Raw genomic sequence first — 18,687 nt, forward strand, 5'->3', positions numbered from 1 at the left:
TCACTAGAGGCAACTGCCCAGTCAGTCATAAGAGCTAATCACAGCAGAACAATACAAACCCAAGGAGGAGTGACTGACACTGAGGGCAGTGTCACATTCTCCAGTTCCTGGAAGAGGTAGTGAGCTGGACATTTTGCCTGGGAAGCTGTCAGGCAGAGAGGGGCCTCAGCAGGTCCAGATGGCTCTGCCTCACAGCTTGACTCAGCAGAAGTGACCAGACTTACGTCAGTAAGGGGAAGGGTACTGATTTTTCGGGAAAGAACAGGAGTACTTTAGAGCCCCATGGAGTAACTGATAATTGCAAGATGTCTTCTGTAATAGATTAGCTATTATTGTTTGAAATTTTTCATCACGTTAATGTTAATTATTAATGATGGTTTCACATGTGTGTGTATGAAGATAGATGCAGAGACCTGTATCTTAAAGATGCCCTTATCTGAGCCATTTGGAGTCAGGAAATGTAGAGGCTCATGTTTTATAAAGCCAATCAGTAGGAAATAGGACATCAAGTGAAGCAGACCATCGTCTGTCTGTGTTACTCTGAATGAGTGCTGAACAATGCAGAGGGAAGGAGAGCTGTGACTATAGTATATTATGTGACTTCCTCTCACCAATAAGAATAAGATACCTATAAAAACTCATAATTTCTCTCTCTTTATTTTAAGGTAAAGCGAGAATTAGCAGGTGTCCTCATTTTTGAGTCACATCCCAAAGCAGGAACAGTCTGTAAGTAAATGGAGTCCTGTCAGATCTTCCTTCTCATCTGTGGCATGAGCATTTAAATTCTTAATGTTTAAACGACAAGAGCCAAACTTGGATGCACTCTTCAAACTTGACTGGCACTCAGTGTTTAAAACCTGAGGTAATAGTTGTTGGCTTGGTCTGTTGCTGGTTGCAGAGACAGTACCAAAAGAAAGTCTATGTCCTTGGTTGGATGTATGTATCACCTGCAATTTGTGTGTGTTTTTATCCAGAATTTTGGGTTGAGCCAATCTCTATTTAAAATGTATTTTAATATTATCCTTGTATTTAATAAACTCTTGCTGCACAAAATAAAGGATTTAAAATGTTAGATCACTCAGACGTTTATAGTGAGAAGTTTTAGCAAATGAATGTCAAATTCACAGCTGCTACAGAACTGGGTTAGAACATGGTGCTACTGGTGGGCTCTAAATCTGTGTGCTGATTAAACTTCTATGTATCAATAAAGTAGTAGTTGCAATTGTCATGGAAAATAAAAGCAACTGCCACATCAGTATAATAAAATAATTACTATATGGGTGTGGGTTTTTTTTTTTTTTCTCAAATCTGAAGACAATTGCTTTTAAAATCATAGTATGCCCTTCTTCAAGGTAGGTATTACTATGACTGCAATAGAGTTACCTTGAATTTTATTGAGTGCAGAATCTGGCCCATTTATATTTTGAATAACTATATTCTCACCATAAAATCTTTTCTCTCTCTTGTAGTATTTAATCAGGGAGAAGAAGGTACTTCTTGGTACATTATCCTAAAGGGATCAGTAAACGTAGTCATTTATGGCAAGGTATTTTTTTCAGAAGCCTTTTTATATGAATTCTTATTATTGAAATTATAAGAGTAAACTTTGAAGGAATACAGTTTAATTTAGAACAAAATTACTTTGTCTGAGGAAACAAATTGAATGTAATTTTATTAAGAAATGATCCAGTGGTTTCACTGATTATGCTTCCAGTTGATTGCTGTATAATTTCAGGATATATTACACACTTTCTGAATATAATTCAGCAGAGTTACATCAGTATCTTTAGGAGAAAGTAATTTGCTGGAATTTGGTGAATTGCCAGACTTCTGTCTCATGAGGGGTTTTGCCCTGTCCCTTTACCACTATATTCTCTTGCATTTGTACAGCTAACTTTTGTCATGCATGTCAGGCATGTCTGACAGAAGTACTGCTTTGTTACTAGTGGTTCTCAGGTTGGTTGAAACCCTCCCAAATTTATGCTAGCTCTTCATTTTAGTTAAGCTATGGACTGAAAAGCATCTCTATTAAATTTCCTGTTTATGAGAGAGGTTTTTTGAGGTGAAAAATAGGGCTTTGGTACACAGCAATCCCTTGAGTCTTTAAAAATCCCTACTTCCCTATTGATTTCTCATTCAGTAGCTGAGAATACTTGATTCTGAACACCAAGCGTTTCACCCAAATCCAGCATAGAGGCCCTGGTGCTAAGTCTGTTTCCAAGTAACCCATATTTAGTTACATTTTTTACATCACTGGGTGGGCCAGATCCTCTGTTACTATAAACTGGAGTAAATGGAGCACTGCTGATTTACACCAGCTGAGGATGTGGTGATTTATGTTATTTCTGTAAACTTGATCTTATTTTTTAGGGCCTCTATAAATAAAACCCAAACAACTCAACAACTTTCTGTCTTCAGCAGGGCTAGAAGACTCCTTCAAGCTGAATGTAATTTCAGAGAACAAGCCAATTCTTTTCTATTCTTGCCTTTCTTTAGTAATAACCAGCTATCAAGTATTGTTTCCTAGTCATTATTTTGGCTGTTGATTTCCTGCCAAATAGATTTGTTTTGGTATTTGATTGTGAAGTCCGGTGTTTGTACAAGGACTTTCAATAAATCCAGAGTAATGACGGGTTTCTGCATGTAAATGTTTTGCTCTGTGCAGGGTGTGGTATGTACTCTACATGAAGGAGATGATTTTGGCAAGTTAGCACTTGTGAATGATGCTCCCAGAGCAGCATCCATTGTTCTGCGTGAAGACAACTGCCACTTCTTGAGAGTAGACAAGGAGGACTTTAACAGGATCCTTAGGGTAAGAGTGGGAAGGGTCATCCTGACAGCATGATATCAGAACTTGCAAATTTTTCTAGAATGTGTCTTATAGATATATTGATATTGATAACCTTGCTTGAAGGAATTTTTTAATTGCAGAACAGAGATGTGACAGAATAAAAGGTCAAGTAAGGAATATATTAATCAGCTTTGCTCTTTTTCTGTTCCTAGTTCAGCCATGAAAATGGGACCAAATTAAATCTTTTGTCTCTCACATTTCTGTGGTCTAGAATTTGCCAAGTGCTCAGGTTTTCCTTATGCTGTCCAGGATTTTTAGGTGATTTTCCATCCAAATATTGAAGAAAACAGGATCACCCATTTTCCCAGATAGGTCAGTGTCAGGTACCTTAAAATCAATAGATTCAAGGCAGAATCAAGTGACAAGTTAAGTAAGCTACTGGTAAATACACCAATGTCTTTATCAATGAGCTCTAGAAAGATATTCCCAGACTAATTTTACAGTTATTCACTTTAGGGCAAATGTGTTCCTAAGTCAGTTGTAATTCTGTAAATACAGGCTGGTTTGCAATCATTCATAGTATAGGAAGTCAAAACCAGTATCATCCTGTATTTGAATGTATACATGCCCAGTATTGCAGCAATAAAACCATTCTAGACAGCATACTGTGCTAGAAAAAGACCATAAGATTGTGTCTACTGTACAAAAGGGAATGAGGATCTGATTGGCAGTAAGGTCGGGTTGGCCATGGAGACTCCCAACTGATTTAGCTTTGGTTGATACTTCAAAAAAGATCAAAGGCCATGGTCTTACTGATTTTGATCTGTTTCATTTGAATGCATATTATGTGTAATTCTTCTGTTTTTTCTTTTTCTACTATGATCTGATAATAGAAAATGAAAAGTTTACTGACAGTTTACTGAGCTAAGACTCACCATTTTTAAGTGCCTTTAAAAAAAAAAAAAAAGTGAAAGGTCAGATTATAGATAATAATGTTCATACATAAATGGGGATAGAGATTACATTACATATTGAAATTTTGGGGTGGGGACTTTTTTAGTAATTTTTTTTTCTTTGCCATAGGCAGAGATTTTTCACATGGTTCTTGCTCTAGTCCCTCTCACAATTCTCTGCCTCTTTCCCCAGTGCCAGTGCTTCCCTCTTGATTCTGCCTGTGAGAAAAGCAGAATAAAGATAGATAAATACAGGGGGAAAGAACCAACCCCAGAGTCTTTTGTGTTTGAAAGTCATGCACTTTTTCAAGTAACTAATCAGCCAAATTGGGTGCAATTACTTTATTAAAAGTAACTTGTCTTGCAGGATGTGGAAGCAAATACAGTAAGACTCAAAGAACATGACCAAGATGTCTTGGTGTTGGAGAAGATCCCAGCAGGAAACAGAGTTTCTAATCAAGGAAATTCACAGCCTCAGCACAAGTATGTTTTCATTCAATAGTGCAAATGTCAGACAATGATTAACCTTTTCATATGGTATTATTATCCAAACAATAGCATATTCCCCCTTTCTATGGAAGAATGCAGTGCATATAAAGTTTTCTTTTTTTAATCATCAGCTGATCACATGCCCCATACCGGATAATATATCCATTTCCAGCAGCACACCAGTTTTATGTCTTTACACAATAATTCTCTAAAGATCTCACTGTAAATACTTATCTCATGTAATAGCTTCTAAATAGACTGCACATGGAGAATGCTGAAACCCTATTAAGCTGAGCTGCTGTGTAAAAGACGTGAGGAAAATACATTGTTTTATTGTTAAGTACAGATATTTTCATTTTGGATTTTGAGTTCTAGATTCTAATAAGAGTTTGCTATGTGCGATTTATATACAAAATGAAGATCTCATGTAATGAAAGTTGCACAGCTTATCTTTACACAATAGGTTTGCACCGTAATAACAATATTCATTATATTTTATTTACTTTCTTACTGAAAGGAAACAAGTACAATTCTGTTTGGATACTACTGCGATAAGAGTAGAGTGAGGCTATTATCATCTCAAATATTGGTAAAATAACTAAAGGCTTCTGTAAAAATGTTGCTAATGGATGCACAGTTTTCTTCAGAAATGCTGGACAGCTCCAACAAAATAAGCACCAAGAAGTTTTGAATCCTTTACCCTTACTTTTTCTCAAAGAAAGAGCTAGTTTACTGTGAGATATTTTGGGTACAGTTTTATCTGATCTGGGATTTCATATACCTATTCTATCTGCATAACTGAATATAAAGATTTGTAAAGATCTGTGAATGGTTGAATAATCCATTTCCTGTATTTTATAGACACATTTCACATATTTCAGAATCTGCATTTCATCTTTCACTTGATCCATTAGAAAAATAAACTATGCTACCAGGAAAGCATGTACTCTTAGAACAATTTTTTAAATGAAGGGAACTTGACTGCAGCCAGTGGATTTGCATCAGCAACTGCAATGCACAGCAACTTGGTCATAGATTTAAAACCATTTTCTTGGGTTTGATATGTTTTTCATGCTTTCAAATGTGAAAGCTTCATTTAAACATTTTTCAAACACTACCTTCCTTGCAAACTCTTTGTACCAGCATTATTTGTATTATTTAGCATTTTCTTGTTCAGAATTTGATAAAAATAACTAGACATTTATGGTTAAGTTAGGCTGTATTTTAGAGCTTAGATTCCAGAAATATTTTCAGGTAACGTTAAGAACTTCATTTCTGTAAATATTTTATGAATTTGGTCAGCTTTTGGGTACTATCAATGTGCCAGCAAGGGAGCATTTGCTGATAACAATCACAAATAAACATAAGCTACACAAAAGAGGAAGCTACCTTGAAAGTTCAGTCTGCTTTTCAGCAGACAGATTACTTTGTCAGTAGTGTGTTGGCAGTGTCTTGTTGTTTAAAATCTTTTGAAATTAGTTCACTGGTTTTGAAGATGACATTTCTTTTGTTTCTTTTGTTAGTAAGTAGAGTGACTGGCCATGTTTATGCTTGAGAGTTCAAATCAGAGTTACTGATGTATTCTGATTTCCAGAATGTGTTACTGGATTGTGTTAGTTGAGTGTTCAGTACTTTTGAAAATCACTGTGCCTAAAAGAGGAGCTTAACAAGGATCTCTTAAAGGCTTGCTGCTTTGCCCTTAATTGGGTAGTTTCCATCTCTGATACCCCTTTAGATGAGCTGCCCTTTGGGCTTTGCTCCCTAAGCAGGTACATAGCATTTGCACTACAGAAATGTTCTGCATCCCAAAGTCGTTCCCTGAGATAACCAGTCAACCAAGAAACTAATTTTCTGTGTCTTAGTCTTGGGGAAAACTTCACATTGGGAGCAGGTCCTCTCAGTTGCAGTTTGGATTCTGGTGCCTCCTTTACTGAGGAGGCAGAGCTCCTACGTAGCTCCCTGAGCCATGCTTTCAAACAGTGAGAGTTTCACTTCGAAGGACTAGCTCTGAAGTTCTCACTCCCAAGATCTAACTCTGTATGGGTGATCACACTCATGCAGGATGAATTCAGCAGCCCTGCAAGTCACTTCACTGTTCATTTTCACTTTCATATTCAGAGTACAGCAACCTGTGATTTCTCTGCTTCACTCACTTAGATACTTGGTTAGTATCTCTGCGAGAATGTGCACTGGCTTAACAAGTGTTTGTGTTCTTGGGACATCAATACAGTTCTTCCAAAGGGGTTGGCAGGTAAAAGAACTGTGACGGTCAGCGCTCAAAGTGAGGAGGAGCTCCCAGGAGCTCAGCTCCACCACTTATTTCTCAGCAGGAGCAGAGTATCTTCACTTCTCGGGGTTTTTTCTTTCTTTTTCTTTTTTTTTTTTTTTTTAAGTTTTATACTTTATCAGTTGGATTCAAAAAAAAAAGGAGAAAAAAGATGCAAAGATTGAAAGAATGGAGGGAAAGATAAAAAAATACGATCTGCAAGGAAAGAAAAAAAAGACGACAAGTTTAGTGATATCCAGTGATATTCTGCTGGTACTTAAAATCTTGTTTCTGCATGAAGCAGAAAAAACTGACTATTGCACTAGTTTTCTCACCTCCCTAAATTTGCTCCAGGAAATGGTACAATCCTAAGTTTACCCACTGAAAAAACTTACTTGAGCTACCTTAGGCATTGCACAAATTTAGAGCTCTAGAGTGCTATTCATTATCTGCACTTATCTTTGCAGACCAACCCCCTGTCAGTGATGCTGAAGGAAATTGTTTCCTTGCTCTGACACTGATACACTCTAGTTCTCCTTTCATGCTCATAGTAAATCTGGTAAGACCCTCTAATGACCTCAAATTGCTATAATTACTGAGGTATTTATTTTCAGTGGAGAAGTGTTTTTGATTGTACATCCCCCAGTGCAGTTCTGCCATGTAACTGTGGTGGTGGTATACTGGAGTACTTGTGTGGGGAGGAGACCATCTGTTATCTCACATTCCCTGTGTAGGTTGGAGAGTGTTATTGGTCCCATTTTACAGGAGGGAAGCCAACAGAGATTGTGAGTGGTTTTGTCCTAAGCCACACAGAGATTCTGGTCAGAGCAGGTATTTGTGCTCTGGCACTTGTCAGTCCTGGTCTTCTCACTGGTACACAACTGTTTCTTGATTAGCTGTTTCGCCTGTAAGACACTAACTGCTCCTTTCCCTCCCTCAGGTATATTGTGATGTCAGGAACGCCGGAGAAAATTTTAGAGCACTTTCTAGAAACTATGCGCCTTGAAGCAACTTTAAATGAAGCAACAGGTATCTACATGGCAAAGGCTGTACTGTTATTACTCCACAAGACGGCCTTGCTGGAGGAACACCTTAATGTGATACTTTGAAGAGCAGCTAGTGGTATTTTTTCCCAGAATAAGAACGATTTGCTGTTCTGAAACAACCCCGAGAAAGACTAAGAAATCCAAAATTAAAGATAACAATCCACTCCTCCTAGGCTGCTCTACTGTATTTGTACTTTCAGTTCAGAGTAGAACAGCAAAATCTCAAAAGGTGCCAGACCACTCGTCATGACTTTAACTAGGCACAACTATAAAGTCAGAACAGAGCACACATTGCCACCTGATGATAATGGCACTCATACTTCTTAATATTATATCTTAAGTCACTTAATACTGTGAACTAGCTTGATACCTCCAGCCATTGCATTCTGCTAGTGTAAGTATTCCCAAATTTTCATATCCATATCACATTTAAAGTATCACAGTTTAAATTACTTGTTTGTGATGCTTTCCCATGTGTGGAGAAAGAAATGTTACTCAAAAGAGAAGAACTCAGCACACCATGGGCTGAGTCCCAAGAATGCAGGCTGCTGCAGCTGCACTTAATAGGTTGCCTTTCATTAGTGTAAAGAGAACAGAGGATTTACATCTAGGGATATATATATTTACTGTCTTACTGTTAGTAAGTATTTTTATTTTTAAAAAGTCAGGTACAAAAAATTCATCCTAATTCTAATAAAGTAATGCAGAGACTTTTATATTCAGCTATATAATATTGCTTTTACATTGCAGATGTCTAAGAAGTATATATTCAAAGGTGTTCTTAAATCCCATTAATCTGTTACTGACCTCATAGTATTGGAGAAACCTATATAGTGGTCCATCAGTGGTGGAAGAATTGAAAGATTAAGAAATCCTTTTACATTGTGTGTTTTGACCACTTTTAAGAATAAAACTGAAGCTTTTCATAGACACCTGTTTATTACGATTACAAGCAGAATGTTGTTCTTTAAGCTTGCAGATATATAAAAATAAGTTTACTATTCACAGTATGCATGTATTACACATTTTTCTAAAATTAATTGTTTTTTAAATCTTTTAAAACTTTTCCCCAAAGCATCCAGTGACAAGATAATACCTGTATCCTAATGGGATCCAAAATGTCACAATTCACAAATAAATCTATTTTTAGGATATAGAAGCTCAGAGTGCTAGAAAATAGAAATTTTAGTTTATGCATTCCCTTAATTTAAGAATAGTTAAAATCCACTTTGTTCTGGATATTACGCAAAGAAAAAGTCCCACCCTTCCAGAGGTGAGTTTTGTCAACTAAGAGATATTTTCATATATGAATTAAAGTGGAAGCAATGATGTAATATTACATTAAACAGTTAACTCACCATTTTTTTTCTGACATCCCTTACTTACAGGGTTTTTAGATGTTTCTCTTATGTCAAAAGTTGCATTGTAGAAATGATACCCCAGGGTATTGTATTTATTGTTTCTCAGTGATTCCATATAACACTTGCATAGTTTAAAAGTCAAATAAAGTTTATTCTCACTGCCAAACTTATTCTCGCCTCTGCAGCCAGGCCTCATAAATCCTTCTTGTTGTCACAAATACAAACATAAGGCAAACTGGGATTTACACCAGCACTACCACAGATCATTTTAACAGAAAAACCAGAAAATGTCAATCATATTGTTCATATGTTTTAATGTAAATGTAGCAGCTGTGATACTTTTGCATCAAAACAAAATCAGAAATATGACTGTCTGTTTACCTCTTCTAGACCTTCTGCTCATTGCTAGGAATTCAGCAAAGAATTAAATTATTTGCCTTCTCCTGTGTAGTATATACTAAAATGTGCTGCCTGGTATTGTAATTCCCTAAAGCGAAATGCAACAACACTTCTTAGGTACCCATATGTGGCGGGCCTGATTCTACACTTTTAGAGAATTATATCCAAATATTTCACTTTAGCATAGGTGTTTGGGTTTTTTTGCTGTGCCAAATTTCCCTATGACACACACAAATGCCTGTTAACATCAGTGCAATAAAATTCATGCAGACAAGAATAAAATCTTAATGTTTCAGCCCATATTTGTTCATACCCCATTTTCATACTTAATGCCTACAAAGTGCAAGAAGACCCCTTTATTATCTGCAGAGGACTAATATATTTCAGCTGAAAGAAAACATCCTTGTGATCCCCAACCCATTTACAGGGACTTAATTGACTGTTTTCTTTTTTTTTCTTTTCACAGATTCAATTTTAAATGATTTTATTATGATGCACTGTGTTTTTATGCCAAATAGTCAGCTCTGCCCAGCCTTGATGGCACAATATCCTTTTGTAAGAGAAAAGTTACATCCCTTTAACAGCTATCCTTGTTGGTGATGAGACTGAAGCTTTCCTCTTTCAAGAAGTGCATCACGTTTCATGGAGGCTGTGCCATGTGGGTAGGTTCTCAGTGCCTGACTAACAGCTGTCCATAGCTCAGCAACTCTGAAATGGATAGTGTATACCCATGATGAGATACAGTCCCGGAACATGAAAACTGTCTCTTTCATGTGCTGATTACTGTTCCAAGGGAAAGAAATGTACTGTCCCTCCACCAGATAAGTGAAATTACATAAAATTTGGATTACCCTTCCTGTATCCTTTCTGGGGTTTTTTTGACTGCACTATAGCTTCTAGATTTTAACTAAGATCATTATGCTTTGGTGATTTCAATGGTCCACTTTATAGATTACAAGCTGCAAACTGCCTCAAGCAAAGAGTGCCTAAACTAGTAGAATAATGAGTAAATAGTTCCTAGATGCTGTCATAATAGTTGTGAATAAAAATGAATAAAAAAAATAATAATCTATAATAATAGTCTATAGCAAATGTTTACAAACTGCAACAAACTTCAATTTCATGCAGATACCTAGGAGATGAAAGCTTACAGTGGATAGCATCGAGAGCTGAAGGTGATTCTTGTACTGTCTGCATGTGTTATGGGAGTCTGTGAAACTTCCATCATTCAGTTACTGGCAGGTCATTTAGTTTGGGGAGCTGTTGGGCATTGAGGGGGTTTTTTTGTGCACAGTGACTTGAAGATATCAAGTGACTGGGAGCATTAAATATACATATAATGTTTTCTGGTTTATAGAATTCTGGCAGGGGTATAATAACTTCAATTCCCTATTTATTTTTTTAGAATCAGATTGTTGTGAAAGTGTGCTTTCCTTAAAGCTCAGCAGGGCGAGTGACATCTAGGAAAGCTAACACCCTGAAACCACAAAATAGAGCATCACATCCTTGTCTGGCAAGCTTGAGAATCCATTTGTGTTACTCCTAGCAAGGACAGTAATTGTTTTGAAAACCTTTGGACCCATAAAACTGGTCTGCAGAAAATTGTTTGTACACCTGAAACAAACACATTTTCCAAAACCACATAGTTTTGGATATCTAAAGTATTATGAAATGCTGTTGCTGACAGCTTTGAGAGGGGAAGAAGAGGGCAGCACTTTTTATGTTGTTTTTTTTCCTGATTTATCTAACTCATTCATTCAGTCCATTTGAGACTCAGGTTTCTCTGTCCTCAGTTATAATAGTATACATCCAATATCCAGTAACAGGGAAAAATGCATAAGCAAAATGTACCTCATTGTTTAGAGGGGAAAAGCGTTTCTGAAGATCAGTGATATGCATTCACTTGTGATGAAATCTGTTCTGGAGATGAGGCTAAGACCATGGTCTTAAGTGGGTCATGGCAGGCATCATGCTAATTCTGTTTAGGGAGGAGGAGGAGTGCTGGAAGTAACTGGTATCCCACTGTTATAGTGTCAGCTTTTCCTAAAGCTAAATTATTGTTTGTTTTGTCCATTTTGAATATGGAAAATCAAACTGTGCTCTGTTGATTGTACCATTGAAATTTATTGTTAGAGTTGAAAGGTTGCTAACAAAGCTCATCTTTTTAGACAAGAATCACTTTACAAAAATGTTTGCTGGTGCTGTGAGGCTACGGAGAGATTAGGTATGCTGAGTGAGGAAATTAAAACAGAAAAAGAAAAAGAAGGTGATTCAGTCAAAGACACTGTTATTGCTCCAGCTCCCAATTTTGAATCAATAGAAGTCTATTTTCCTACACCCACTTAGGATACTATTTTAGCTGGCAACATGCAAGTATGAGTAGAGCTAGACCACTGTAGTGCTTTCAAGCATAGTACGGGGTATAAATTATTAGGGTTTTCACTTCTTTTACAATAGCGTTTTGACATCTGTATGTTCTTTAATCCTGAAAGGAATGGATGGGTGCACCATTTTGGCTAAGTAACATTATTGCTTGCTTTGGATTCAGTGCTTGTACTGTGTGTTCCTTGGCACGCCACTCTTTTTTAGTCATTAAAGTATATGGATCCTACAAAACTTTAAAAAAATCACATACTCCTTTTTTATAGGGAAGCAAAGGTCATGCTCCCCTGTCCTGGATCATGACATCAGTCCTGTTTGTTGGACCAAGGCCCCTGTTTCCCTCTGTTCTTCACAGAGATGGAAATGGACAAATTCTCAGAGCTACAGCTTGCCAGAGGGAGGCAGGACAGAGCCCAAAAGAAAACTTGAAATAGAGTAGCGCCTTCAAAGTGCACTTGGAATAGTGCAAGTGTGCATCTTTAAAGGACCACTGTCTAAATACTTGTGAAGTATAAACTTCTCTTCTGCTCTCTGTAGATGATAGTCCTTTAGCATGTTTCTGTATGAAAATTTTGTGAACCTTCTTTACCATCATGCCAGCAAAATAGTTTGCATTCTACTGTAGTAATGGGTGCTGATTTTGCACAGCTCTTGATATGGTTAAGTGTTCCCACGCAAGGAAGAACAGACTTCAGAATTGCTTCCATTTCCTAGCATATGCCAGGCATAATTAGAAATATATATATTGAACTCTTAACCATTTTGGTGTTGATAAATATTTTACAATTATCTGACACTTGTTGCAAATATATGTGATATTTTACTTCTCATTGCAGTCTGCAGTGAAGCTGCATCCTGTAGGTCCCATAAAAAATGGGAGAACCCTTCATTGACTTTCCCTGTGATAATGTTAATAAAAGGCCAATTAATATAAATGAGCAGTAAAAATACAGAAAAATTACCAGTGCCTGTGGTGAGTCAGTTAATAAGAAGGTAAAAATACATGAAATAATTACAGTGTTTGAAAGGTAAAAATGGCATGAGAAAAATGACTCAGTAGAATATTCAACTTGCTTCCTGAGAGATTAGACTTCATAGCTTACAATATATTATTTACTTCTTACAACCATTTGACTTATTTACTACCATAAATATATTGATGTGTTTAGTTCTCTACTTATTTTAAACTTTTATGAATGGAATTAAAATGCAGATTTCTAAAAGTTTGTCAGTCAAATGAGCACCCCGGTAACCCTGGTACCATGCAAGTCTCTGCAGGGGTTTTGGGCAGGAGGATCATTAGAGAAGTGTGAGTTAATAGAAATTTTTTCCAATTTATTTTATTGGCATTTGTTAGAGAAATGCTTCTAAATGAGAAGCTTAAAATAAATATCTTATTCGATTTCTATTTAATATTTTAATTTTCTAATTAATATTTTAAAATACTGTGTTAGAGCAACTGAAAGTGCACCTTGAAAGGATGCTGGTCTTTGCTGTGAGTGAGTGAGTGTCAGTATTTTAATATTAAATGTTGCTATGTAATTGGGAGTAGTATTATTTGTGACAATCCAGATCAGTATTTTGGTATCTGGGAAGAAAAATTGAAGATGTAACTGCACTCATTCTGTCCTTACTTCAACCACCAGTGTATCTGAAACAGTTTAAATATATATTGTTAACCTCTGATCAGTGAGGCACACAAATTATCATATCTGACTTCTGCTGGGGAGTCTTCTTCATTGTTGCCTAGGTTAAAGGCTGAAATTATCTCAGTTTATTGCCCATTGTGGCTTTTGTTTTTTCTTCATTTCTACCTTTCAATAGATGTTACTTTTGGCCTTTTTGCTGTTTGCATATTTTTGTAATGTTGACACTTCATCCTTAAAAAGGTCGATGAAATGTTTCCCGTTTTTTCTCATTGTTTATCGCAAAATAACTATACAAGGTATTGTGTCCCAAATACACTTTATTTGATAGAGTGGAAACTTGATTTCCTTGTATGTAAAATGAGGCTACTAGCAAATTTATTGTTTTACCCCATGTCTCTATAGTCGGTTTAGGCTGTAAACTTCCCGGTCTTCTGCCATAATGGGACTGAGGTTCACTGAGGTTACAGTAACTTCTAAAAATTAAAGGAATAACACATGTCGTTCATTCTGGTAGTCTTCATCACAAATAGAAGACTGGAATTGTTAATAAACACAAAGTGACATTTTTCATTTTCTTCCAACTGTCTCCAAAGAACAAGAAGGAGAAACATCCTTCCTCACTCTCCATGGTTAATCCTCTTCTCTGTTGTTCCAAGTGTCATTTCTGTTCTGCTCCCCTACAGCAACTGTCTCTTTGGTGAAATTATGATCATGTCTGTGCTTTTTAGATAATTCACTGTCTTTCTGCTTTTTAGTATGAATGTGAAAGGTTCACAAGTCTTTATGCTAGCTGCAGTCAGAAATCAAAATTATGTATTGGAAAGTTATTTTTGAACACCCTGAAAATGGTTTGTTGGAAGTCAGTTGTTTGTGAATTCATACTGGCTTTGGTATTTTCAATCACTGAGCGTTTTCCTTGACACCATGGCACCTATCATGCCCAGCCTTCCCAAGGTACAGAGCAGGAGAAAATGGATTATGCCCTCAACAACAAAAGGCGAGTCATTCGACTGGTTCTCCAGTGGGCTGCTTTATATGGAGATTTACTACAAGAAGATGAAGCAGCAATGGCCTTTTTGGAGGTATAAAGGAATCGTATCATTGTACTGAAAAGTACCTACCAAGCAAGATAAGCTGAAAGCCTGTTCCCAGTCTGTAGAATTCTGTCATGAGCTGAAGAGAAGTAGGTCATTTCAAAGTGCAAACTCATAACTCTGTTTTCTCAGTTTTAGCTGCAGACAGTATATGCACTACAACAGTGCTTGAACCATTGTCAACCTCTGGACCTCTGAAAATATCTGCTGGAGTTGCAGACCCTTTTCAAAGCACTGCATGGGTAGATTGCTTTATAGCAATAGATCAATTTGCTTTTTTTAGTATTTTCTTGTGAATAGTTCAGAGGCTCTACAGGTTGAACTGGAAGGCTGTTTATGCCTGCCTGAGGTGTTGCAGGAAGGAGCTGGAGGATTCTCACTCTACAAAACCAAAATCCTTTCCATTTATTCCTCAGACATTGGTTGTAAGGTCTTTGTGGTAGATGCCATATTTTTGTATTTCTAAGGTAAGATGCACTGCCAATGGCGTGTCATGTCATCATGATTGCCATTATTATTATTATATATTGTTTATGGAACACAATCTTATGTTACTGGCCAAAGGGACGTTCTTGACCCAAAGATCTTAAAACTGAATCTAAGATAAGAGTTAGCAGAGGGTAATAGAGAGGGGCTTTAAGTATGACAGACGTATAGCAAACCAGCATGGGAAAGCTTTTAAGTTTTGGAGACAGTCATAATGTCTTTCATTAGTCCAGGAGTTAAAGAACAATTACTAGTTGCAAGCACAAAGATCCTTCCTTTGGACAGTTTTATGTAGGTGTGGCAGGAAGAGGTCTGAGTAGGGTTTAAAAGAGGATAATATTGTAGTGAACTGGAGTAGCTGAGAGTCAACAACTCAGTAGCAAATGAATCTCTGAGGACTACAACAGCAGTGGATAAAATAAACCTATTGTGCCAGATTATTTATGAATTTTATAGTCTTTATCCTTGATAATCTGAAATTGCAGTTTTTGCACAAGCAGTCAGTGGTTACACAGTGAGCTAAGAAGCCTCATCAGGCTTCCCTTCTGCATGTGTAACTCTTGCTTTAAATCAGCTGGAGATAAACAAGTAGAAGTAATACAGGGTTGGGCCCAGCATGTGTTCCTCTATGCAGATTATCATTCTTTATAATCATTAAGATATCAGATGTCATCTCATAATCCTCTATCCTGAGTACTGCTCATTTACCCCTATAGTTATTTAAAGACTATTCTGTATCATTTACAGGAATTTTATGTATCTGTATCAGATGATACTAGAATGATTGCAGCACTAAAGGAGCAACTTCCAGAGCTAGAGAAAGTTGTAAAGCAAGTGTAAGCACAGTTTTTGATTCTTTCCTTCCCCTGCCCTTTTTCTCAGTAAATAGATGAAGAAAATTTATTGCTTATATCCATTAAAGATCTGTTCTATTAATGGCACTCAGTCATACAAGACAATGTTTGCATGCAAGCTTGTTCAGATGAATGCTTGTGGCCCTCTCTTTCCACATCATTCTTGCAAACACCAAACTCATTAAAAGGTGGACAGAAGGAATAAGAAATTATGTACACACCACTGAAGCTAAACTGGATGCTTATTTCGTGGTTATATGGACTTTGTATGGTATTTTCCCTGCCTTGGTCATAGATTAACTATGGTATCATCTAGTCTTTTCATATACGCAAACATGAGTATGTTGATACTGTAGTTTGACAAGTGATCCATGTTCTATAGCTGATTTTGTACACAGAATCTTCCAGGTAATATTTAATTGTATATTCTATGCTTTACATTTTTATAGTTCTGAAGAACCTAAAGCACCACAAAAGAAGGTAAGATAATTTATTTATCCATTTTCCAAAGTAAAATCTTTAGCACAGCAAATGCATAAGCATGTTCTCTTTAGTAATCATGGATATATTAAAACAACACGTTGCAAAATAGTTTTTAACATTGTGTCAAATTTTGCATTGATACTCTTTTTCCTGCCATTGATAAGAGATCTATTGTAGTTCATGTCTACCCCATAATGTTTCTTTTGCATTAATATGAATCCTGATGATGCCTTTTCAGCACAAAGTTCTTCTGCAGCTGTTCAACACAAGTGATGACAGAGCACAGAAACGGCAGCCTATCAGGGGCAGCGACGAAGGTGAGTTGCTTCTCTGCAAAGTTTTCTTGAGCCACTGAGATTTGCAGTAAATTTGTCTTTCTCAAAAAAATGGTTTAAAAATAATCAGAAGTACCTACCTACAGTTTTGAAGCCTGGCCTGAAGCAAACTGTGTGCTCTTGCTAGCTGAACATTCTCCATCATTGATTTGAAGTGCTTCTGGTCTTTTCCCTTTGTTATTTGTGCTATCAAACACTTCCACAGAGGAAGATGTAAAAACCTTTAAAACAGGGAATGAACAAAACAGGTAAGAACCGGTACAGTGTCCATGCAGGTAATGGCAGTGCAATAAATAGTGGGTGCTGAAGGTTATGTTTGAGCCTCTCTCTCCCCTGCGTAGTTTGAGCTAACATGTACAGCTGGTCCTTTGCGAGATAGGAGTGGAGCAGATAATCATGGCATGGATCTCTGCCCTGTGGCACACAGCCTAGAAAACAAAATCTGCTGGTTTGCCCTATTGCTATTGTTTGATTCTCTGAAGGGATTAAGGTAAAATTTACAGTAGTGTATCAGAATATCATTTTCCGTTGTACTGGCTTTTCATATTGTCCTTTATTTCAGTCAGGTTAAAGCACTGTTATGTGAACAAAATCCTGAGCTCTGCTGATGAGATCTGTTCATTGTAAACAAAGATATATGCCCCTTAAAACTCGTAAATCTGAGGATTTCTTTGCAACTGCTAGGGCCAATCTCTCAATGGTTGTTTGGTGTATCTGCATCACAGAAAATAGCTTCTGCTTCAAGGTGTTTGATATTAAAGGATAGCTCTTGCTAGTGAAAACCAGTAAAAATAAGGGAACAAAATGCAAGGTCATATAGCTGAGAAAGTTGGTGGCATAAATCAAACCAACAGAAGAGCCATTTCAAAAGCTGAAAGTAACTGCATATCAACAGCAGACATCCTGCCGGGCATGCAGCTTCTGTTGTCCATATCAGTGTTTCTTCTAGGTCTACAAAGAGCAAAACAATTGCTGCTGCCAGTGGAGTACTACTTCTTGTGTCTGTGTGGACAAGCAATAACTGCCCCTTCTGTATGGCTGCACCTTTCTCACTCGCAGGGCATGCAGCACACTGAACAATGAAAATCCGTGGACAGCTATAACCACAGGGGCTGTCTGGCTTGGCTTGACAGCTGAGCTGAAGGAATATTTTGCTAATTTCTGTCTTAAATTCATATGACTTTGGGCTGCCTTGCTTTTTGCAGGCTAATATACTATCATATTGGTTCCTAGACAGCCAGAGGCCTGGATTTATGTATTACTCTGTGAGCCAGTTTGTACTGTACACTCAAATGTATTCTTATTGTTAAGGTATTTTTGTTCATTGTCTATAACACTCTTGATTCAGCAATTATATACTTGCTTGTAAAAAAAAGGTTGCCACACAGTTTAAGGAAACTATTTTCAAATGTTTTGTAAATATGTAAATATGAAACTTATTTTCCTGTAATTAAGAGAGTTTGCAGCCAGCTTTCCTGACTCTTGAAAAGAAGTGTTGATTTAAAATATTATAATGTCTGGAACATAACAAAGTGCCAGATTAAATTGGCATCCATAAATAATGAAACACTAGTACTTCATGGTTTACTAAAAGCTCTGGGAAATCAGAGATTTCTGTACTAAAAATTGTAGAACATCTGAGGAATGGAGAGGTATGAAAACTGTAGTGATTTACTGTTGCTTTGTTTGTTTCATTTGTGAGGAGTGGTTACTGAAGTGAAAGTGATTTGTACAGTGAAGTCTCTGTGGTTGTTACACTTGGCATACACAGCACGGTCTTCTTTCTTTAGTTCTGTTTAAGGTGTACTGCATAGACCAAACCTATACCACTATCCGGGTGCCAGTGTCTTCCTCTGTGAAGGAAGTGATCAGCGCAGTAGCAGACAAGCTGGGTTCTGGAGAAGGCCTCATCATAGTAAAGATGAGTTCGGGAGGAGGTACTGTATTTGCATCATCTTAAACACTTCTCACTTACAGTGAAGCAGAATGTCGGGAGGGATTGAAAGTCAAGGCTTTTATATCCGTGTGCATATTTGGCTGGTACACGGGATCTGTCTTAGAGCCCAGTCCTTTCCCTACTGCAGGCACAGAATGAAGCT

General features: G+C 37.1%; 1 protein-coding gene across 6 annotated transcripts in view; it reads left to right on the forward strand.

The window, feature by feature from the left end:
- Window positions 1-18,687, forward strand: part of RAPGEF4 (Rap guanine nucleotide exchange factor 4) — a 157,340-nt gene that overhangs the window by 112,806 nt on the left and 25,847 nt on the right. For all 6 annotated transcript variants that reach the window (XR_012633909.1, XM_074910253.1, XM_074910254.1 and 3 more), the window contains 11 exons: window positions 666-726; window positions 1,470-1,546; window positions 2,666-2,812; window positions 4,112-4,227; window positions 7,440-7,528; window positions 9,772-9,850; window positions 14,268-14,418; window positions 15,664-15,752; window positions 16,220-16,250; window positions 16,492-16,570; window positions 18,379-18,525. Coding sequence is in view for 5 of the 6 variants with exons in the window: in XM_074910253.1 (XP_074766354.1) it covers window positions 666-726; window positions 1,470-1,546; window positions 2,666-2,812; window positions 4,112-4,227; window positions 7,440-7,528; window positions 9,772-9,850; window positions 14,268-14,418; window positions 15,664-15,752; window positions 16,220-16,250; window positions 16,492-16,570; window positions 18,379-18,525 (1,066 nt within the window). In the remaining variant the exon portion in view is untranslated. The remainder of the gene's footprint in view (window positions 1-665; window positions 727-1,469; window positions 1,547-2,665; window positions 2,813-4,111; window positions 4,228-7,439; window positions 7,529-9,771; window positions 9,851-14,267; window positions 14,419-15,663; window positions 15,753-16,219; window positions 16,251-16,491; window positions 16,571-18,378; window positions 18,526-18,687) is intronic.

Source organism: Athene noctua, chromosome 7, assembly GCF_965140245.1.
Source record: "Athene noctua chromosome 7, bAthNoc1.hap1.1, whole genome shotgun sequence".
NCBI classification, from domain to species: Eukaryota; Metazoa; Chordata; class Aves; order Strigiformes; family Strigidae; genus Athene; species Athene noctua.